This window comes from Meleagris gallopavo, chromosome 6 (genome assembly GCF_905368555.1).
Source record: "Meleagris gallopavo chromosome 6, MGAL_WU_HG_1.1, whole genome shotgun sequence".
NCBI classification, from domain to species: domain Eukaryota; kingdom Metazoa; phylum Chordata; class Aves; order Galliformes; family Phasianidae; genus Meleagris; species Meleagris gallopavo.
In genome coordinates, this window is record NC_139409.1 from 10164064 (window position 1) to 10188590 (window position 24527).

Below are 24527 nucleotides of genomic sequence, written 5' to 3' on the forward strand. Positions count from 1 at the left end.
CTCTCACAACACTCCTCAGAGACTGCAGCAACAGCCAAAGGGATGTTCACCCTTTTTCTTGCAACAGAAAGTGTGAATGCCAGCATCTGAAGCCTCCACATCCCAAGGCAATGTTCTATTTAGCACCCTCTTAACCTTTTGTCGAACAGATAACTTCTAGGAAATGTGTGCGCTTTATTTACTTTCCCATTAGGAAAGAAGAACAGCAAAGGGCACAGAAAAAGCTCCACAGGTGGGACAGTATTCAGGTTTGCTTGTGTTCTTCGATTGACTTTCTTTTCTACGGGAAAACTTCAGTTTTAAGGCTTCTGCTGTGTTGTCCTTTCAAAACCAGCCATTTCCATTCATGGCTGAGGCACCCAGGCTGTCCCTGAGCTGGGAAGCACAACTGGCGCAGGGCACGGGGTCACGTGCTGCCCCACATCGTGCTGTGTCTCCCTGACACAGTTCAGGCCCACAACAGCCAGCACTGTCCCAGATAACACCCAGCTACAGCTCAGGGGCCAGCAGACAGCACAGACCGCTGACAGGAGGCAGTTGGGATCGAGCCATATGCTGCATACAGGCAGAGCCATGGTGTGAGGCAGGCTGAGGCCCTGACCAGACCAGGCAGCGAGCGTCTGGAGCTTCAGGTGCTGCTTTCACAACACACAAAAAGGCACAAACAGCGTAGGCAGGAAAAGCAACAGAGGGATTGAACTCTCATTTTATGTAGCAAGTGTAACTATGAGAAACCGGATGAGGTTCAACAAAAGCAAGTGTAGGGACTTACACCTAGGGAGGAATAATCGCATGCACCCATACAGGCTGGGGAATGAGCTGCTGGAGAGGAGCTCTGCAGAGAGGGACCTGGGCGTCCTGGTAGACGACAGGTTGGCCATGAGCCACAGTGTGCCCTCGTGACCAAAAAGGCCAATGGCATTCTGGGGTGCATTAAGAAGAGTGTGTCCAGCAGGTCGAGGGAGGTGATCCTCCCCCTCTACTCTGCCCTGGTAAGGCCTCATCTGGAGTACTGTGTCCAGTTCTGGGCTCCCCAGTACAAAAAAGACAGGGATCTCTTGGAAAGAGTCCAGCGGAGGGCCACAAAGATGGTGAAGGGCCTGGAGCATCTCCCCTATGAAGAAAGGCTAAGTGAACTGGGTCTGTTTAGCCTTGAGAAAAGACGACTGAGAGGGGACCTGATCCAGGTTTATAAATATCTGAGGTGTGGCGGCCATAGTGGTGAGGCCAGTCTCTTTTCAGTGGTACGTGGAGACAGGACGAGGGGAAACGGACATAAGCTGCAGCATAGGAAGTTTCGCACGAATGTGCGTAAGAACTTCTTCACGGTGAGGGTGACGGAGCACTGGAACAGGCTGCCCAGGGGTTGTGGAGTCTCCTTCTCTGGAGATATTCAAGTCTCGCCTGGACGCCTACCTGTGCGACCTGGTGTAGGGAACCTGCTTTGGCAGGGGGGTTGGTCTCAATGATCTCTAGAGGTCCCTTCCAACCCCTACAACTATGTGATTCTGTGATTCTGTGAAATTGTGGAGAAAGTGGTCTGAGGCATTGTTTTATCAGCTATAATACTTAAGTACCTCATACAAATTTCAACTCTGGAACAGAACTGAGATGCTGGATGGGTAAACTGCCACCTGATTTCCGGATACCAACCTTTTACAGCTGGACACTGAGGATAACTCACTAAAAACAAGGCAACAAAGCACTTGGAAAGCAGACCAGTACCAAACTGCCAGCACACAGAGCACAGTCAGTACTGACCCTCCTCAACTCCCCAGCATGCTCCAAACCCAGGTGCTGCAGATCTTTTTATGACAGAAGAACCACACCTAAAATCTATGAGAGCACCAAATGGATGTGAGCCATGAAAATCCCATGTTAAACATCAATGATCAACTCCACAAGATCGATCATTGTTTTTTTTCTAGGGCTATATCCAGCATGAAAAATGAACCCCCTAAATGATATTTAAACTAGAGATGGGCTTCAAAATCCCTGAAGTAAAGAGTGGGAGAGTCACATACAAATCTTTGAAAACCAAGCCACGCATTCCCAATTCAGCTGCATCTTTTCTGGTAAAGTTATCTGCAGAGACACGCTCATTCCAGCTGGGATTCAGCTGCCACCATTCTCCTCTGACACAGTCACAAAAGTCACTGCCCTCATGGCAGGAGTGAATGAGTGCCCCCAGGTCCTCCAAACCACAGGGCAGCATAATAACAATATCACTAATTAGTGCACAGAACAAAGAATTCACACAGCTGGGCAGTAAAACACACCTGTGGTCACCCCAGTTCCGCTCATAAGCAAAGGATCTGTGCAGGCAGTTGGGGTGATGCCACATTGAGAGATTCGCAAATGAACAGCAGAACACGTCTGAAGGTAAACTGAGCCTCTGGTGCTGAAGAACAGATGCTCATAGCTTCATTACTAAAATGTTCCAACTTTATATTTTTCCTGTTGTCCACTGGAGATTATTACTGTTTTTCCTTCATTGTCAGTGCCAGATAGAAAAAATGAGGCAAGAGGGAATAAGAAGAACCATGTGTTTTCAAGACTGGAGCTTCTGCCTATTAAACGTTACGGCTACATTCAGAACGCTATTTACCCAGCTATAAAAGTGGAAATAGTTAGCCCAATAAAGGGTAAAATTTTAAGGATTTTCAGGCTTGTTACTTCTTCAGAACATCTCTTGCACTGTATAGTACAGTATTACAGTACTATAATCCAATATTGTTTAGATGACTTTTAAAAATATGAATAAAATTATTCCAGATGTGAAAGTCTTTTGATGCTGGAAAACTCAATACCATGTCAATTCTGGAAAGACCACAGGGCTTTAGAATAGCTGCAAAAACAGGTTTTCTATTTTCTTCAGAACTACTGGAACTCACAATGCTGGCTACAGCGCAGCCTCTCAAATGGCTGAGGTGCCTTATGCAGTCTCAGTCTTCTTCGCACTAGATCCTTTATGCCACAACTTTACATCTTCTATAGTTTTTAAGGAACTCTTTCTTTTTGTCATGCCCTGGCAGATGCTCTCTCCTCTTCTAGCTGTGGGTCTGCAATCCAACCCTATTCAGCAGAGTCCCTAACCATTCAAGCCTGAAGTCTATGTCCAATTTAAACTCCATATGTTTCAGTTCCAACCGACTGAAATATGACTTAAACCCATAATAATAATATGTCTCATGAAACTATGTTTGTACCTATACACTTCCATAAGGAAAATAAATATAAAACACTGTTACCCAATGTTGCAACAATACTCTGATACACATTTTTTCTATGTGGACGTCTTCCTGGAATTTCTGGTCCAGGCAGTTTTGCACAAGACACTTCAGAATCGTATGCCCCCAGACTCTTCTACAACAGACGGTAAAGAAAGAAAAGTACTGACTCTTGGCTTTAAGTTGTAGCATGGTGCTCCCAAAGTAGTGATTCCATCTCTTAAAGAATAATGGAATCCAACTTCAATATAGTAGGTTACATTAACCTCAGCCTCGTCAATAATACATCAGATCCAAAGCTAATACTTTCTTAAGAAGCCACAAGCAGCATTAGTTTCCTAAATCTAAGAGCCTTATCTATGACTTGAGAATGAAATGATGCTGGGAACATCAAGCTGGAAACACAGTACAGTTTTTCCTCAGTGCAGGAAAGGATGGTCATCTAACAAGCACTGTGGTTCATCCAAAGCATCTTAAAGCTGAGGTAGGAGTAACTGGGAACACCTTGTGTGTGATCACAGATACCGGGAATTTCTTCTGATCTGAAAGAAGTGCTCAAACCGAAGAGCTATCAACCTGAATTATCTCAGTTTAAAAACAAAACAAACAATACTGCTCATGTCTGGAGTTACTGATAGACCATTATTTAGATAGACCATAGACCAAATACTGGAGCATCTACATATATCTTCGCAGAGACATAAGTTGAAGGGCACACATTCACCTGAAGACATTTCAGAAGAAATGCTCCTGGATGTTAGCAAATTGTCTGTGCAGCCACTGCTACAGGCAGTAAAACCACTGCGGCTTTGCTGCCTATCTGCCTATGCTTAGGCCCCAAAAAGCCAACGCTGCTTCTGTCCCTGGCAGGGAGATGTGAGCATGTGCTTGCAGCAGTAGCCCAAGGACAGAGGAAAGGGCTTGTTCAGAGCAGCATTCACCTCCCCAACAGTTCAATTTTGCGTAATGCTGATGAGAAGCTCTTTTACTTCCATCCAAAGACTTTGTGAGTATCTGTGTCCTCGTCTGCCAAACTGAACTTTCCTCTCATTATTTTCCCCACCAATTATATGGGTCTGAATTTGCTCCAGTTTTAAATTTGGTTCAGTGAGAGCCAGAGCATTTTGTAACAAAATGTCCCTACAGAGATCACTGGATACTGCAACTGGAAAGGCACAACATGTTAAAATAAGCCTCACAATATACACAATAAAGTTTACTTTATTCACTGTGTATTTTGATGTATCAAGGTTATTAACATTAATTGTTACAAGCCAAAATACACTGCTGTAAATTCAGCAACAGCACCATGTAATTTTCTTCATGTGACTGAGTAGAAACATACAGATCACAAAAGTAACTGGAATAAAGATATTTGTTAAGTCAGTATCACAACAAAAGCTTTGGTGATTCATTAGAAAGGGTGTAAGCCAGCACAAAAGCCAAAACACTATCAAAAAGGAATAGACAGAATAAGATCAAATTATTGCCTTGCGCCAAACAATTGAGGCTGAACATCAAGAAACCCCCCCATATTTTGCCTCAATCTAAAGGGCCTCCTAGTGACAGCCATCTGCCCTGTGTCCCTCTTGACCTCAGCAGTTATTTCAGGAATTGGAAGCATGGTGGGGAAGGGGCTCACTCTTCTGATCCACAAAGCAGAGAGAAGCCTGTGATTCAGGATGTGGGTAACCTGCACGTGCCTATCATTATGGAGCTGCTTCTGCAGATACCATGCCTTAAGTGGGAAAGTTTGCTCATTTGAGGAGTCACCGTGTGCCTTTTCCTTCCCCATCTTCTCTACACGCATATCCCTTTTTATTTAAATATACCTACACAGAGAAACACACAGCAGGTAGGAATAATGTTGTTGTACTACCCGAGTTTTACAGTGCAAAAAGCAGCTTCTTTCCATAGCAACAGAAGTAAATCATTGCCGCAAGAGATGTTTCCACACCTTAATTTTCAGGTTCTCTAATGTATCACGTTTAACTGAGCTACTAGCTTTTACATGGAATACACAGGCCTTACCAAGTTCTGGTTTTATGCCTAAATATCAGCTATTCCATCATACAGAGACACTTCTCACCCTCCTTCCACCACAGGGACGGGTACAAACAAGAACACTGCACTAGGCTCTGCAGACATTTCCTCTCACTGCACAAACAACCCAGAAGTTTGCTCTGCTGTTCAGAGCACATGAAACACCACAGTGGAGGGCTGGAACACGGAGTAAGATTTTACGCCAGGACGTAGCTCCTTGCAGCCAGTGTATTTTCAAACAGATCAAAGAAGCAAAATGCAATAGGAAAACAGTGATACTTCAGACCAAGTTGAGTAGATGAGAGGTTTGCTGAAGAAAACAACATGATGGATGCTATAAGGAAGATGAAAGAATGGCTTTGAAAAGCTGCCCAGTTAGATCTGGTTTTTCACACCTGAGTTACAGACTCCAACAGAGTAAACAGGAAAAAGGCATTTTAGTCCTTGGCTGGTGTTTACAGAAATTGATCTATGAATCACATGCATTAAGGCAATGCCGACAAAAAAAAAACAAATGCTCCAGCCCTCTTCTGCTCAGCCTGCTTCTGCCCTCTTCCTGCCCTGCTACCATGTAGCTGCAAAAGGTAAAGAGAAACAGACTGTAACCACATTAAACATGTTTTCCATAGAAGGGGTGCCTAGATCTGCTGCTATTAAGGAGGGAACCCAACTGTTGTAACCCCTCGCTTCCTCACAGCCACAGGACCACGCTGGCACGCAGCACACCAGGACCTGCTCTGGGCCACAGAGGTGGCTGCACTCACTCCTTGGCACATGGCTGCTGGCAGCTCACCGCAGCACATCACCTGCATCCTCCACAGAGCAGTTATCAGTACTACACTGACACTCACTACCCTACAGAAATGCAAGCACATTATCTCCCTCTTTGGTTGGCCTGATTTTTAAAGCAGGTTCTCAAGTATTTCAAGACCCTACATGTGCCTCTGCTGCTCATCTGAAGCCTGGGGTTACCACTGCGCCCTGCAACACAGCATTTCCACTGCCTCGCATCAGCCCCATGTTAGGTCCTGGGTTCACACAGCATTCCCCTGACACCTGCGTGCACTGCCCAGCAGCAGCAGCGGAGCCTCCTGTGCAATGACTGCTGTGCCCACACACAGCCCAGCACACAGCAGCGCTGTCTGTTACATGGCTTCACCTGTACTGCATCAGGAGCTCCTTTTCCAAAAAGAATATCCAAAAGGAGGGAGAAATGGGGTGGTACACTTCTATTCCAGAGGCTGCGGTACAGAAGCAAGCTCAGTTTGAGGACCTCTCTTCATATACGAAGACATGAAGAACGTCATCACCCATAATCTCTTAAATCTCATAGACAAATATACAAAATAAGAAGCAGATATGAGCAGTTCCACTGCACTCCATCTAATGACCTGTCAACACTAAATATATTGCAAAACATCATCAAAAATAAATAAGTAAATAAATAATAAGTTAGTTAACAATGCTTCAACATTTTGCTTTTCACACAATGGTAAAAAAAAAAACAAAAACAAAAAAAAAAACAAAACCCTCTTGATCTTTTCATTTACACTGACCCTGTTCTTTAAGCAAGCAGTGAAAATGCCGAAGATTTGCTTTTTCCATGCAAGAAAGAGATGCTCATTCCATCTGTGACAGTTGGGTTTAAGTTAAACTGTCAGCATCAGTGAGACTAAAGCACATGCTTAAAATGCTTTGCTGAATTGGGACCATACCCTGCATAACTTCCTTTTGCAAAAGCTATGTCCAGCTGCTCACTGAATAGTCAGGAGACAATGTGGATATGGAAGCTCTTTCATATTTAAAAGCTGTGTTCACAGCCCAAAAATATCATCCTCCTCTCTTTGTACGTCCCTTCTACAGAGGAAGAGAAACCTGGAGGCTAGGGAAGAGCTAGCAGCACGAGGACCAACACGCAGCTGAGGGAGGACTGCAGCCACCTCACAGCAGACAGCTCCTTGTGGTCCTTCCACAATACCAAAGTATCTGAAGACTGCATTCCTGCTTGGAATGGAGGATTAACAACTGCATTGCTGGCTTAAAAACAGAAGCAATATTTAACTGCACGACTCCAGTTGCAGGGGACTCTCAATACAAGTTTCAATAAAAATGATAAATGAGCTCACCAACACTCAAGATATTTTCTAATCTAAAATTGGTGTTAATAAGCAATCAAGCAAATTGATTTTCAAAGCCACTGAGATCTGTGTGTTTTTCCTCACCCAGAAAGAACCAAAAGAACTATTTTTCCAGAGATATAAAGAGACATACACTTCACTCATACAGGTAAGCACCAGGAATCATTCCACTGACAGTCACACACCTGACTGATGATAATGATACCATTAAAACCATCACAAGCAGCCTTACCCACGCCTCAATTCTAGAGCATTTACATAAGATGTAAATTTACCATCATGATCAAGCTTGGTGGTAACAGTAATATTAAGAGAAATGGCTTTAAAATCAAATCTCTGTTCAACACATTGTGCTTCTCCTGTCACAATGCACTTTGGTTGACTATTATTGTGTGTGTAGCATAATTATAATTGAAATTCAAAAATATGGTGAATTTGGTGCCACACAGGATCTCAGCTGAGGAGCTACCAAGGAGGAGGCACAAACTATCATGGAAAAGGCTTAGAACATCACTGAGAGAAACACACCGTGTCACATCCTGGAAAAAAGTAAAAGGAAGTGCAGATCACTGAAAGCTGAGAACGTTGGAGGCGTATCACACAATGGCTGAGGTTGGCAGGAAGCTCTGGGCCCATCTGTCCCACTCTACCCCCAGCAGGAGCACCCAGTGCAGGGTGCCACTTACATCCAGGTGGCTGTGGGACACCTCCCAGCAGGGGACCCTACAGCCTGTGGGCAGTCCGTGCCACTGCTGCAGCACTCACAGAGTAAAACAGGTTTTCTTATGTTCAGACAGTATAGATACATAGAATATTTTATTCAGCAGCAAAACAGGATTAGGATTTTTCCACATGCATGTCCCTTCCCAATGCATCCATCCCTTCCTCCATCCATGCTGCTCACACTGCTGTTCTCATTAGGATGTGTTTACTGAGCTGCACCATGTAGGAAATTGCTGAATTGATCTAACTTTAAAAAAGCTAAAAAAAGAAACTTCCACAAGAAAAAAAAAAAATTGTTTCTTTTGGAGTTTCTGTGTTTGTTTACTTTTATATCCAGGCATCAATGGAATGATCCACCTGATCCACCCACAAACAGCAAAGCAGCAGAGACACTGCGCAGGGCTTTCAGAAGCCAGCTCCAGCCACACCACTAACAGCCTCAGTGCTGCTGCCACAAGCCGGGCTACCCAGGGAGCTGCATTTTGTGGGTACTTACATTAGCACAGAAGTCTCAACTGAGCAAAATGCTTGCAGTGAACAGAGAAGAGGTGTGGGATATAGCAATTATACAACCCCCAGTTCTTCCCCTAATATAGGCCATGCCTGAAAACACATGCAAGTAACATGACTCAGCCTCAGCTGGCACTGAGTCCAATAGCTAGGAAGTTAATACAAGCCACGTAGAAGGCCCTCTGTCTCTACTTTTTCATATGAACATGTGAAAGAAGACACACTTCAGCATTTTGGAGATGGTTAATAGCCATGCTCCATGTGGCACATTGTGCTAAACAGCAGTGCTGGGCAGGGCAGAAGCAGGAATCTTTATATAGAACTCAGAGCAGTAACTCAGCCGCTGATAGTCACATGAATACAGCCCTGCTGAACACAAACAGAATCTTTCTCTGGTGTTAGGCTATTAGAGAGATAAGGCTTCATTTTGGATTTAAAAGACTTAAAGTGACAAATGATCTTCACCCCGCTAGCTGTGGCACAGGGCAGGATGAATCTCAGCACTTGCCACTGCTTATATAACAGGTGTACTCATGCATATGCAAAGCTGATTTGAAGATACAGTTTCTAACCCACGCTTGATGCCTGAACAACTCAAATGGCTCTTACTATGTAGAAAGCATTGCAGGCTCTTTGCAGGTAGTTCCTTTATAATTTTAGGCTACGTAAACTGTCTTTTTGTTTAGCGTGGGTTTCATGTGAATAAAAAGAAGAAAAAAAAACTGCACAGTGATCCTATCAAAGCATTTTTAGATGGAAAATAAATGGCATAACTCCAGATCAGATTTCAGGAAATTTAAGATGCACCTTTCTCTATAAATATCTCAGACTGCACGTAGAATATCCTAATCTGGCTCTAAGCAAACAAAGTAGAATTAAAAAGTTATAGCAGCAACCAAACAAACAAATATAGAGCACGAGGAGGAAATCACACGTACGTTAGTCAGGTGTCACTACAATCAGGTTCACGAGGTTGTTACTCCAAGTCAGAAGTTGTTTTTAATCAACTTAAGAATGAAGACTTCAGTTTAGACCTGACACATCTCATGAGCATTCTTTCACACAGAAAAAAAGGTTATTTCAAAAGGGCATAGCATGAAATATCTACACTATGATCTTGCATGAAAGGCCGCTGTTTGGGAGGGCTGGCAGACAGACAGGCAACCAGGGAATTTTGCTCATGGAACTGAAATACAATGGGTGGGGATGGCTGGCTTACCATGGTCTGCAATACTAGGGCAAGATTGCGCTGGAGGGAAACTCCAAAAGTCACATTTCAGTAAAACAGTGGAAGGGAGGGGGGAGAATGCAGAGAGGTGAAGGGAAAGAAAAGAATTAAAGCCCATGGAACAACACAGCCTGGTTTTCTTCCTGTCACACAGGAGGAGGAAACACCGACCAGGCACTATCTTTGACAGAGAGCCAGAAGTGCTAAGGAGCTTTTGTGATCATGGTAGCTTCCAGGAGATAGTAACACCTTCTGAAAACACCGACTGGTTTCCCGGTCATTAAGGGGTTTCCCAGTGGGAGTACGTTTTGCCTGTTGCTCCATGTATGTAAGAACCCTGTCTAAAATGCAGTGTTCTCTTAGTACCAGGAAGGACAAGACACAAGGAGTATCTGTGAGATTCTTCTTCTATCACACACCCGATCACAGACTCTTAAATATCACAGATTGTTTCTGAGCGTTTGCAGGCACAGCTTTAAGTGGAAGTACACCCACTAGTGTAGTCCTGATGCCAACATCATTTGCCATTTATTTTTAGATAAACTGGACTTCAGTCTGAGGAAAAAAATAAATACAAGTATTTCTTTTGGCAGGTCTCAAACTCCCTCCTTATTTAAGCCCCTAGGAACGAAGGTTCTGCTTTTACATTGATTAATGCCATACTTCTGTTCTGGGGAGACTTACAACATGACCTCGATGGTAATTTCTATTGTAATCTCTGCTATATCTCACTACAAACCCGTATGATCCCAGCTCTGGGCAGTACAACTGCACTACCTACATGCTGGGCTCAGGAGCAGAATGCAGAGATGAAGAAGTGACCAACCCACAACAACTGTCATACAGTGTTCTCAAAGAGTCTGGAGAAAAACAGATGCTACGGTGTTTAAATAGTTACTTAGCTGCTTAATGCTCTCTCTTAATCCTAATGTACCTTTGTGATCCCTTTTTTTTTCCTATTATTAATTTATTACTTAAATAACACACACCTCATCTATCAACCAGCATTTTCAAATTATTCTTTTCCACAATGTCCATGCTAGCAAAACTCCCTTTCATCTACAGAGAAGTCTGGGGAGAGACTTCTTTGGGCACCTGAGTTAGAGAAGATCTGTGACAGAGTAAATAGACAGAAAATTCACATCAACAAGCTCTTTGTGTTAAAAAAAGGAACTGTAAAGTAGAGTTGGCTTCTCTCTTCCCAACTGCAGCCTAACTTAGTACTAGATACTCATTTTACTAAAAAATTAGTGGAATCGGTTGACATATGAGGCCTGAAGTTATTTCTAGTGTACCCACAGGCAGAATAGTACATAAAGAAAGTCTGAAATTGCATTTATTTCTTACCAGAATTGACCAATTACAATAACAAACAGTCAAAGTACAAAGGAAGCAATATAAATATGCAATTTGATTTGTGTTAAGACACAACATTTTCCTATCAAAATACACAAAAAAGCACTCTGGTGGTTGGGAAAACCAGATCACCACCTAGGAATAATAAACAACATCAACAAACAAGAGGACTTCAGTTTGAAACTCTTTATGCCTCAGAAGCACAGAGGTCCAGGACAAAAAAAGCACAAAGAGCTGATGCATGAACCAGCCTAGAGCACTCCCAAAAGGACAGAGAAACCAGCACCAAAGGAAAGAAGCCCAGCCTTCCTGTATTTGTTGTTCTTGCAAGTGTACTTCAGAGAGAAAACTCTTAAGGACTAAGTTAACAGAAGCTACCAAATGTCTCTAGCGGTCCAGCAATCGATGACAATGTTTAACACTGCTGTGCCCACTTCTGGCTGAAGGCATCTCCCACGGCTTCTTCACTCACTGGCTGCAGAGTGACTGCACGCTCTGCGGAGCAACAAGCAGCTCGCAGGCTGCCCTTCAGAGCTGGAGGAAAACTGTCAGACCTCCAGGAGCACCAGCCTTCTCCAAAGTACCACCAGCAGACAGTATCAGCTCAGGCATCACTGTGCTCAAGAAGAAAAAGAGCATTTGGGCTAAGTAGGAAATGTCTTCCTCCTCCTACACAGACAGAGAACTACTCCTTCTATATACAGGCTTCTGTATTGCTTAGAGGGAGGAAACTGCCTTCCTCTTTCACTGTGCTCCAGAAGGGAAGGCCTCTGGATGTCAAACAGACTTGCCTTGGGAAACTCTGAATGAACAAACTGTTTTCACTGATCTTCTAATGGCAGCACAAAGACACATAAGCTTCCAGCACACCAAGATGGTATGAAAGCTTAAGCTAAATACATGACTAAACCAGGAAAACAATACACCAGCTGTCTTGCCCCAACTCACTTCACTGTTGAGTACGTGCTTCACCCTCCCTGAACCATTAGGGAATAGGATGCATGAGAGGTTAATCTGCAGATGACTTGACTGCTTTCTTATTCTTCATCCAAATTATTAAAAAGTACAATACTTCTACATAAAAGCCAATGATTAAGCTGTATATAGTAAGTATTTCGGGACCTTTTAAAATGTTATTTTTCTGCCATTTCATGCTTATACAGAAGATACCTGAGCTACAAGTAGAATATATAAGTAGTCTGTGTGGAAGCAAGTATTAATACAGTGACTATATGCGAGACCCTCTCAAACTGTGAGGTATTTACATCTCTGCAGTGTTCAATATTGATTTTTTAAAATTACTACTGCAAGTAAATGTCAAATCTTCACTACTGAATACATACGAAACCTGAAATTCTCAAGTGCTGCAGTGGTCTTTCAAGTCACCAGGAAATCATAGTTCACTATACTGGACTAAACTTCCATATAATGGCATTATGGAAGTACCAACCGCGCTGCATTTCCGGTCAAGAGTAGATTCAGTGGTTGACATATCTATCTATGTGCACATACTTCTTGCACTCAGTATTTCTCAGAAAGGAGCCTTCTATCAAGTGTAATTTTTTTAGAAAGCCATTGAGCCTTTTTTTATATGCAAGCGTTTCAGTGTTTATCTAGCCTTACCAACATTTTGTCTTATCTCTAATCTGAATTTGTCTAATTTCCTTTCCCAGGAACTGGTTCTTCTCATGTTCTCAACTGCTAACATAAACAGCTTTTCACTGTTAGAAAATACTCCTCCTTCCCCAACACAAGGCTTGTCAAATAACCCAAATAAACTCTCCAGCTTTCTCCCAGTTACCAAGGTTCATTAGGACTCCTTCAGTCCTCTCTGTCCTACAGATCTCTTCTTGACTGTTTTAAATTCTCAAAGTCTGTGATATGAATACTTGTACCACCAAAGTCAGAATAAGAAACACAAATGGAACCTTAGCACTGGAATGTTCAACTGCATTAGCAGTGTAATATTTATGAATACAGATGGCAAGACAGTTTTTCATCTTTTATAAAAATGAATCAGAAAATTTAATTTCTGCTATTCCCATTGCTGTTTCTCCACACAACAAACCAACTTTCTCCATTACAACATGGAGCTGATTAGAAGTAGATCCAATTAAATCTATTAATTTACCCTCTTAGAAGTAAAAACCACTCTGCAGTCCAACAATTCTTTTTTCAGCTTTCCTCCCCCAAAGGCCATTTCACAACACTTAGAAACAAAAATTTACCACTTTAAAAACAATGTCTTCATTTTTTGGACTAAACACATATAGCAAATGAGATTGGCACCTTCTTGAGAAATCAGCAGCGGGGTTTGCCATTTCATTAAGGAAAGGATTGGGTCATTTCTGCATTTTGCCATTTCATTATTTAACTGCCATTTGTTCATCCTCAGGCATCTGTCAAAATAGTTGAGCACTGGAAATGCAATTTCCATTTTAAGATTTTTCAACAAAGCAAAACCATTCACATCACCATCATGCCATTTTATTTGTCTTTGCATTTGAGTAACATTTCTTTCAACAAGGATTAGGAGATATAAGGCTTGCAAAATTCTACTAGGATCCCAATAATCAACTGAGTCTATTTTTCCATTAAATAGCAATAATATCCTGTAGCCATCCTGCTGGTGCCATTTTTCATCCAGAGGGGCCACACAAAGTGGATGGTCCAGCTCTGGAGTGCTGCCATGCTTGCTGTGTGAGATGACTTCTGCCAGAGCCTCTTTATCTTGCCTGGATGTTTACGGGCACACAGACATCCACACACCAGGGAAAAGACCATCAGTACTCTTTGCTCAGGTCTCTAAGTCAACCAAAAACCTTAAAACCTTTACCAGGCAGACTTTCAAGCAGCAGCCTGCCAGTGAGACATCAGGCCTCAGTACCCACACTTCAGCATTTGTCACAGTTATGAAACACATTCCTGGCTTCTGAACAGCTCCTGTAGACCATATTTGCCATATATATGTATATAAATTTATATATCAAGCCTAGATTAAAATGAGGAAAGAAATGACAGATCTTCTGGTTAGTTTGGAGGTATGGCTTCCTGTCAAACACAAGACTTTAATACCCACTTCTATTTCCCATACCAAAAAAAAAAAAAAAAAAAAATTATTTGAAGACTCCCTTCTCGTCCTCAACTGCCACCATTCCATAGATCCATCCATGTAAGTAAGAGAAGGCACTGTGTCAAACACCCTAAAAGCTGACCTGCTAATGGTCTAGTTCAGCCTTCATAAAGCAAACAGTACCTCCAAAAGTCACAGGAGATACCTCCTTCCCATTCAAGTTATCAAGATCCTTTGTAAGAATTGTTTCTCTCATTCATCCAGCCATTTAACAAATGATATTCTCAAAAAGAGGCCACTGAGACAAGACATCATATACCCTTCAACGTCAGCTCCTGCTGTAAAACACTGTGACAATTATATACACACGGGCACTTAACAGAGCTCCGAACGTTGCAGGTTAGATGTCAAACAGACTGCTACGTCTATCAAAGTGCCAAGAACAGCAACTGATCCAATTCTCAGCCAAGGGACTACACCAAGCAGCATGGATACTGTCCTTCCCTCAGGCCCCATGCACAGGCTGCTCTGCTGAGACACGTGGCTCCTCTCACCTGCAGTCACAGCCTCCAAACTGAGCATGGCCACGGTCTTCCCAGCGTCTCTGGCTCAAGCAGAACTGGTTTCAGTATTCCCAGTATTCTTTACTGCAGAAGAACATCATGTCACCATTATGCTTTATGCTTGTTTTACAGTTATATTTAACCCTAGTGATAAATAAAACTAGCAATTAGAAACCCTAGCTAATGTTACTGAAAAAATCAATTAATTTATAGGGGTCCAGAACGAGTGATTCCATCAAGTGGAGCTAAATGAAAACAGTTTCAGTTTTTTAATGCTTACTTCAGCAATCCAAGGAAAGACCACAAATAACTGCAGAGAGCAACCATGTTTTGGAACACACCGGCACCAGGATCAAAGAGAGAAAGAGTGGCCATCCTCATCCACCCTGGAAATGCTGCTAAATCCAAGGAAACACCACTGCACCCAACCTCACAGCCTGGTGACCGCAGGTGGGATCTCAAGAAGAAAGAGAAAAAGGAGGTGGGGGCGGAGAAAAGGCAGAATGGGATCATCAGGACTCAGCCGAAAATGAAGCTCACCCACTGGGAAGGTTGGGAAGTATATATGCATAATTTTAAAGGGATTAAGAGTTTGTGTCAAATCTGTTCTGTGCTGTGGTGAATTCTTGCACTGCAGTGAGTCATCGTGCCTGACAGTTGCTGGGGAATTAAAGCAGTTCTTTTAAAAAAATTATATGTCCTGCGTGATGCTTTATACAAATAGCCTCTTAAAAAATTAAAATGCAGTCAGTGCATTTTTAAGTATAGAAGAGTTACATTTAGGATTCTCTGTATCACACCACAAACATCCATTCCAAGCTATGAAACCGAAATAAGTCTATTGATGTCCCTTTAGAGAAACATTGATCTTTCTGCTGCTCTCCTCTCCCAGTCCAAATCCTTCATCACAAACTAATTCATTATATCTGCCTTTTGGACACCACGAAAATATTCTGTCCTGAGAAAAACTGAACACAAAAGGAAGAGGTATGCCAAACCTGATTTTTTTCAATATGGAAGAATATCTGGCTTGCTAGAATAAAGACTATCAAATCAAAATGACAGCATTCCCCTTATAACGGAACAACAGGCACATCAATATCCTCCTAGAGAAGAACAGCACGGTGACTAACAATCAGATGCACACACTGGGTTGTTGCTTTGGCAAGGAGACGCAGCACGAGGCTTCTGCTTTCTGCACTGTGCAGCACCACCAGAGAGACACTCCCTGAAGCTCCTTATTACGCATGTTCCTGTTGTAAATGCATTGCTTACTGACTGGTTTGCCTATAAAACTGACACCCCACTGGCAATTTTCACACATCCTTGGAAAAAGTTGTTCAAGTACGTCTGTTGTGTAATACAGTAAAGATCATTTGAAGCATCTATTAAGTGTAACCCTTGGGCATCAATGCTACTCAACATCAGTTTGCAATAAAGGTATACTTACAGCATGCCTTCGGGACAGCTGTTCTGGGAACATCCTGGAGATTTGCATAGTCTATTTTACGAGCGCTACAACATACTTCAACTGAATGAGTGACAGCGAATCCTTTTGACACAACAGTATCCATGAAAAGCCCTTAAGTAAAATGAAGTGGGTAGATTAAAAAAAAGACAGACTTCAAATTCCAGCGCCTTTAAATGCAAATTGGTATTAACTCATGAGTGAATTTAATCTGTTTTTAAAATAATCAAGGAACTCTCCCTCTCATACATGAGCACCATCCAAGACACAAAACAGCTGATGAGAGGAGCTTCCTCTTACAGAGAAAGGAAAGCTCCTGTTGCTATCACACTTGATTTTATCGTAATTCTCGTGGTAATTGGTATATTTTCTTAAAGCCTTAGGTCTAGTATGTGAGGATTTCAGCTTTATGCCTTTTGAGTAATTTAGTCCTGTCTGACTGAACTGAAAACATGAACCAACTGCACCCTAACGACTCAAAAACCAACAATAAGTAAATGTGAGTATTGAATTTCTTAGCTCTCTTCTCATCCAAACTCAGAAAGTGCGAGCACTGTCCCTGTGCAGGTCCTACCCCCTTGCTAAGCAGGCGCTGTCTCTCAAGGGAGTGAATCAAAAGGATGACTTTGTGTCCCAAATCACAGAGTGTGGCACTTAGTGACATTTTTACACATGGAAACCTCCCCGTGGGTGAAGAGTCAGCAGAAATAACATCTATAGGAGCTAACTGCAGTTCTCCTGCCCCGTCCCAGTGACCACATCCAGATGTGCAGATTTGCCAGGTTTGCTCTCCACACAAGAGGCTGCCAACCATATCTTCCTCCTGACAGCTGTGGCCCTTTTGCTGGCAGTATTATTCTGCAGGGCAGGGGCTCCAATTGCTCCATCAGAAGGAGGCACTGCGTAATAACAGACACCAACAGAAGAACAACTTCTAACTATATACATTAAACCTGACCAGACAACCACCCAATCAACCCAAACAATGCCAACGCATGTAATCAATCCAGCAGATATAAGGGAAGCTGAGGACCAAATTAATTAGCTGAGTTCGCATCCAGAGCCTTTGAGAGTAAGAAACCATTTATTAAACGTCTGCTACTCTTTGAAGAAGGGCTCAAACTTAACAAAATCTCCTATTCCTTGTACATTTGAAATGAAAGAAGACTGGACGTATAGCGTGGAATATGGGTAGAACAGCTCAGAACAGGATGTTTTTCACATTTTCCATGTAGTGTCTGTGGTTCTTTTAACTGTTTCAGCTACTTTATCTGACACTTGGATAAAATACTGGAAGAAATACACAGCATCTTTTCCCAATTAGTTTTTCCTCAGGATGTAATTGGGAGGGCAATATAACCCCATGTACCCTTAAATTGAGGGGAAAATGAGGAAAGTATTTTAGGGGCTTTTTTAAAAAATTCTTAAGAATTTTTAATAATGGAGGGGTCATTGAATTACATTTAAAAAAAAAAAAAAAGTACAACATATTTTAAGACTTCTGGTATTATTAAATGAGTTCTTCAGTTAACAACCCCCAAGCTATTCCAAAAAACCAAGATGATTCATCTATTTCCATCCAGTACAATTTTATACATAGTTAGAAAACTAAAGCCTCATAAAATTCTAAGCAGCCCTAAAGAACGACGACTGCAGAGTGACATGCTGATTGCATCAGCCTAGAAAGGCTGCAGTTTGGAGCAGTGCAAGCATCGCTACGCTCAGTGGAAACTACTACAGAGTGTCAAAAACCACGTATGCAACATGCCAGCCTTAGACACACTCAGTCATGCATAGCAAAACAAATCTCTTCAGAATATAAGGCTGAATGAGGAAGATTTCACAATTTATTTCTAATACTCTTAAACAATTTCAAGTGCTGCTTCATTTCTACGTTTTGATAAACACAGAGGCACTTTCCCCTCCCAAAATGAAGTGAAAACACCATAAAGAAGTGTACTATTGCTGCCTGAAGCTGAACATAAAATTACATACCAACACATAAACTTGAAAGCCATTTTCAGCACTCATCAAAGTGCCAGGCTACCGACATAATTCACTCTCCCACACGGGGGAGGCTACAGGCACACGCTCTGAGGACACTGGAAAGCATTTCTGACTCTAGCTGATCTTCAGCGTCTCAATCACAGAAATGAAGCTAACAAAATCTAAAATGGTTATCCTAATTTGCATCCATAGTACATTTTAAATAGCTATGTTTGAAACAAAAAAGCGCATTCTGACCACAACAAAAGGGAAGTAAAAGGCATGCGGCTTGCCCACAATAACCAACGGGTTAGAAGTGCCACAGAAACCATTTCAGCAGAACACAAAGTAAACACCTTTCAGACAAACTCCTCTCCAAACAGAAATGCCTAAATGCTCTTAAAAAAGGCACTTTGCCCTATCTCTAAAAAGCACATGCTACCTATCAAGCAGCCACCACACGAGCTTTTGCTGTCAGCATCACTGCTGTGAGACTCTGCCTGGCACACAGCTGAGCAAGGAAGCCAGAATTTGGCTACAAGGAAAAAAAAACACCACGGTCGGATTTATATGTGTAATGACTGCCAACAAAGGCTGCAATTTCAGCATCTGCAGAGCGCCCACCATGCAAGTGGCCCAGCACTATGGCACAGGGCAGCTACAGGACCTCAACAGGAGACAGCCTGAGCTCCTGGCCACCAGGCTGTGCTGCAAGGACCCAGCCACCACTCCCCTCTCTCTTTCACAAGGCAGCAGCTTTCCTCCAGAAGCCGCTTCTGAGTCACCTCTGCCCATAAAAGTTTTTGGCACTCAAGAGCCAAGTTGCTTTGCTACAGGTGACAGTTGTAACATCTGCAACACTTATGGTCACACAAAATACAACACACCGCTTCAGGCACTCAGCATTTGATAAACACGTTCCCAGCACATCTGATTCAGGAAAGCACTTTAAAGGAACATAACTGAAGGCACTCACATCAGTCCCAGTGCAATCAGTGAGGCCCCAGCACATGGCTCAGCTCAGTGCGTGGTCACCTGTGTGCTCCCTACAACCACTCCCTGACTCAAGAAGGCAGCAGGGACACCCAAACACACCAGGAGCACCACACACATTAAGCCTCTGTCCTGGTGACATTTCTGCACGTGCTGGAGCATCTCACACCTTGTGTGCACCTCTGACACCAGCGACAGGCCTCACACTGGTCAGATTAAGCACACGTATAAGGGGCTGGACATTCAGGGTCTAAAAATGCATAAAGTAACCTTGAAAACCACTTAACTCTGGGTTAGTATGGCCAGACTAAGGCCAGTTCTCCACAGCAAACAGTAACAGTACTGAACCTACTACCCGTAGTCACTGTTTGGGGGAACAGGCTACAATTTGCAACACCTGTGCCTACAGTTTGGCGCTTCAAACAACAGCAGAGTGAATTTCCTCAGGCACAGAGCACCGCTATGCACTGATCTCAGAGCACACCAAGAGCAACCCGGGGGAAATGTGCAAAGTGGGGACTCCAGCTCTTCCTGTACCCCATCCATGCACCAACCACTCCTGCTTTGGGCTGTCACAGGAGGAGGGAACGAGCCGGGCTGTCCCCTGGGTGCTGCACCGGTGGCACAGAGGGAAAGACGCCGTCACAGAAGGGTAAACTCGTTCCAGCTCCAGGGAAGCTCTAGCAGTGCAGATACAGATGTCCAACCACATCCCACTTCTTCAGAGCCTTTCTGGACTACACTTGCAGCAACAGAAACTGCACCATGAAACCATACTGCAACTTCAGCACACGGAATGAGCAAATCTCTGATTGATTTACGTCGGTTTGGTTTTGGTCTTCTCGGTTTTATTATCTGGCATGTAGTCAATAATACACCCCACACCAAAAAGCATAAAGCTAAAGCAAGAGTGTCAGACAGAAGGTCTGGGCAGCCCTCCCTCCCAGCTCACAGTGCAGACAGGGCAGCACCCCACACAAGGCCACACGGCCGTTTGCTTCTCTTACGTCGGGTTTTCAGGGTACCCTTTGGAGGAAGGGAGCAGGGGGGTGGAAACAGAGAAGCAGAGCCCCAAGGAGCTCAGCAGCTCGCTCTCCTCTTCGCCCTCAAACCGTTAAGGGAAAGCACAATGTCAACACCAGCTCCTCCCCGCCGATGAAACGGGCCTGGGCACACCGCTGGCAGGCAGCCCTCACAAACCGTTACAGAGCCGGGCAGCAGGAAAGCGGCAGCACGCATCCAGCGTTCCCAGCCGCTGGTGAGGGAAGCGCGGCGAGGAGCTGCAGCCCGTCGGTGCGGATGAGCGTTGTTATCTGTCCTTTTTATTGAAAGGCAGAGCACCCACGGCTCGATGCGGCGCTCGGGGGCTGCACATGGGGCTGGGCTGGGGGCTGCGGGCCCAGCAAGCCGCACCGAGAGAGCCACCGCCACGAGTAGTGCGAGAAATAGATGCAAGAACATATATATGTGTGTATATATATATCGGTTCTTCCCATCGTTACGTTCGAAGCGTTTCGTTACAACCGACACACGCACGCCGAGCCCGACGCGCGGACTCGATGCCAGCCTCGTGCAGCCGCGCAGCTTCCAGCTCCACCGCCTCCGGCACATCCCGGTGAAGCCGCTCGCCCTCGGCAGGACGCGCACCGCCCCGAGGCTTTTTCCATTTTCCGCGATCGGCCGCGCACCGCCGCGCGGACCCCGCCGGCCCCCGCTCCCACCTCCGCCGCGGCGCTCCCGGGTGGAACGAACCCGCCCGAGCCCCCCGCGGCCCGGCGCCGGGCAGGGACGGGACGAACGCGGGGAGCCGCCCCTTTACCTTCGGAGAGCTCCAGCTCCAGCTCGGCCAACCGGGCCCGCACCTCCAGGGGCAGCGACACGCTCTCGAGGCTGCGGTCCGCCATGCTCGCGCCGCGGAGATGGGCTCTGCCCTCCTCCCGCTCTCCCCCTTTGTTCGCAGCAGAAAAGGGGCGAGGGAGAACGGCGGGGCCGCGCCGGATGCCAAAGTCCTCCGCCGCCGCCTCAGCGGGGCATGCACGGGGGAGGCGGTCCGCGCTGGGGACGGGGCGCGGAGGGAGGGAATGCGGAGATTTCTCCTCTCCTCCCCTCTCCTCCTCCTCCTCCTCCTCCTCCCTCGCGCTTCCTTCAGCGGGGCCCCGCCATGGCCGCTCCCGCCGCCGCCGCCCGCTCGAGATCGCTCCGCATCGGCTCCCGCCGCGCCCGGCCTGCCGCCCCCCCGGCCCCGCGGCTCTGCCCGCCGGCTCGCCGCGCCCCGGCCCGCTGCTCCCCGCCCGCCTCGGGCTGGCGGCGGCGCCTGGCGCTGCGGTGCCGCTGCCGCGACTGCTGCCGGCCGGGCACGGCGCCGCTGTCACATCCACGTGACCGCGCCGCCCCGCGCCCCCTCCCGCGGCCCCCAGGGGGCGCGCCAGGCCCGGCGGCGCCGACGGCTCGGAAAGCTCCGCGGGGCGCTCCGCACTGCGCTAGGCGGCGGAACGGGATCCGCGAGGAGCCCGGCGCCGTTCCCGCGCTGGGCGGCCGCTCGTCGTTTCTCCGCGGCCGGCGGTGGCCTTACGGCGGCGCTTTGCGTATCCGCCGCGGCTGCAGGTTGGGGATCTCGGGGCGTTTGATTGTTTATTTATCCCGCCAGCGCTCCCTAGAAGTAGATCCGCAGTCGCCGCGTTGCTAGAGCAGGGGGCTGTGAGGCACCGGTCGCTCCAGGCCGGGCTGCAATTCACTGTCGGAGGGACTGACAGCGCTCACAGACCCAAAATGCCGTTTCCTTCCCCACCTGCTGAGCAACTTTCTGCATGCAGATTTCAGCTATGAGCTCTGCACCCAGATATACGTGGCAATTCTGATGTGCAGATTAGGAAAGCTCCTTAGAGGTGAGCGTGAGCCCACTGTACTAAAAGGGAACACCTCCAACGTGATGCCACATCCATGCTCAGCACCAGTGTTGACAATGGGAAAGCCTGCATGGAGGAACTGAGCCAGCAGCACTCGTAGAATCATAGAATGGCTTGGGTTGGAAGGGTCCTTAAAGCCCACCCAGCCCCGGCCAGGGCTGCCTTCCACCATATCAAGTGCCCAGGGCCTCATCCAGCCTGGCACTGAGCACCTGCAAGGGTGGGGCATCCCAGCACTGCAGTTACACCTCTGCAGCACGAGGGGGGAAACGTTTATCATTTCTCTTCAGGCCAACAAATACGTTTAACAAGGAATGTCCTCTTTTCTTTCTCTCCCTCTGTATATTTTCTTCTGTTTTGTTTAGTTTTGGAAGATCTCCCAACAGAAGGAAGGAGCAGGCACCGCACCACCTGTTGTTCCATTACCTCTTGGAAGTCAATGGCAGAAAGGATCTCACAAGAAATGTGTTCAGCACGAAGAAAGAGGTGCTGTTGTCCCCAGGTCAGCCTCAGCTGGCCATTCCAATAAGTAGAAGTTACAGGAGTTTATTCAAAAGATAAAAGCTTAGTTAGGCTGTGATTATCCCAAACAATATACTTTTTTTAATAGGTTGTGGAACAAAACCAACTTACATCACCCTGCCAGCTGTGCTGATCCCTGGGCTGGCAGCTCCTCACACTTCAGCTGTGCCCAGGCACAGCCCCAGCAGCCTGCACCAGTGTCCCTGGGCCAGAGCGGTGGCACTGTGAGCCCAGAGCATGCAGCATCCCTTCCTTTGTGATGCCACCCATTTCACTGTCATCTGTGCTGATTTCTATTAACCACTCCTGGGCTACTCTGTAATGCACTGCGAGATCATAGCCATCTGTTTAGCCTCTCTTAGCAGGGCCCATTACTTTTAACAGCATGGCAACACGCATGCCATGTAGGGCTGTATGAATGCCTCCCCACCATCACTGTGCTATATAAGGGTAAGGTTTTTGCCTATTGTCGAGCACCAAATGCAGACAATCAAAAAAAAAAAATCATCCACATCTTTCTTATTCCTCACACTGGGACCCAAACAATGAAAAGCAATTAAATCCGAATGTGCCCGAGGCTTCCTACCTGAGAACCCCAGCACTGTTTGTTTGCTGTTTCCTGGGGGATGAGATAGACTCAGACATCAGTGTTGCACAGCAGGAGCCTTCCAGCACCAGGCTCTGCCTAACCTGCTGTACCCCCCACCTTGTTTCTCTACCCTCTCTGTGATGGAAGCTGATGGTCTTATTGTTATCTGGATGTTGCACAATCCGTACCAGCTGCACTCACCTCACTCAGAGACCAAACAGGTTTACAGAAAGAACAAGCACCTGTAGTGGGAATCTATCAGGCAGGAACGGAAGCACCTGAGTTCTGCAGCATCCCTGTCAGGTGCTGTGTTGGATGGCGGCCTGGAGAGTGGTTGGCTCCTGGAGTGCAGTGAGACCATGGAACTTCAGCAGGGGACCCTCTCACCCCAGCACAGGGACACGCCTGGGGCCATGACAGCCTCAATCAAAAACCCTTTTGTTCCAACAGGGCTCCTTTCTCTCCTGAGATTACTGACCTATGGCCAGGTTCCAACAATGACATTTCAAGCATATAAATTTGCATGATGAATTTGATGAAATGAAATTAAAATACAAAAAGAGCACGTCACAAGATTTGACCTCTTTGGTCTTACTTGATGAATTCTTTCAGATTCGTAGATGAGAAGCTACATCCTTGTCATCTGCAGGAACAGGCAGTTGGAATTTTCCTGACTTCAGGAAAAGCAGGACAATATTTGTAGTTTAAATCATTTTGTTTGGATTAATGATGTCGGGATTTCCAGAATCCCTTTCCAATACAGACTTGCTTTTCTGCAAGGCGTTTCCATATCTGTGTGGAATACAGTTTTGTACATGTCTAGGAGCAGACTGAAGCCCACACGCCTTTCTGACAGAGTCCCTGATCTCCACAGCTTGCAAATGACTTTGTGCACAAAGGCTTTTGTGGAAATTATTTGGATTATTCACATGCTAACCTATTTGAACACATGTATATTCACAGAAGGAAGAAAAAGTGTTTGCACTTAAATACTTATTGTTGCTATCAGTTGTCAAGTCCTGGTGGGGTTTGTGCGGATCACTCTTTGTAGCCAAGTGGGAAGACTTGAAGGGCGACACGTAATTGATCTCCACTAGATAAAAAGTCACTTTCCTGGCTAATTCACAGCACAAGATGCATCCAATTTTTGCAGATTTAGCTTAAAGTCAGGTTTACAGTAGAAAACTTCCCCCCACTAT

At 45.4% G+C, this 24527-nt stretch overlaps 1 protein-coding gene across 5 annotated transcripts in view; it reads right to left on the reverse strand.

Annotated features, from left to right (window-relative positions):
• Positions 1-21263, reverse strand: part of DIP2C (DIP2 acetate--CoA ligase C (putative)) — a 290423-nt gene extending 269160 nt beyond the window's left edge. For all 5 annotated transcript variants that reach the window (XM_085227048.1, XM_085227047.1, XM_085227045.1 and 2 more), the window contains exon 1: positions 21131-21263. In XM_085227048.1, the coding sequence (XP_085083174.1) occupies positions 21131-21215 (85 nt within the window). In that variant the 5' untranslated portion in view covers positions 21216-21263. The remainder of the gene's footprint in view (positions 1-21130) is intronic.
• Between the last annotated feature and the right edge of the window lie 3264 nt (positions 21264-24527).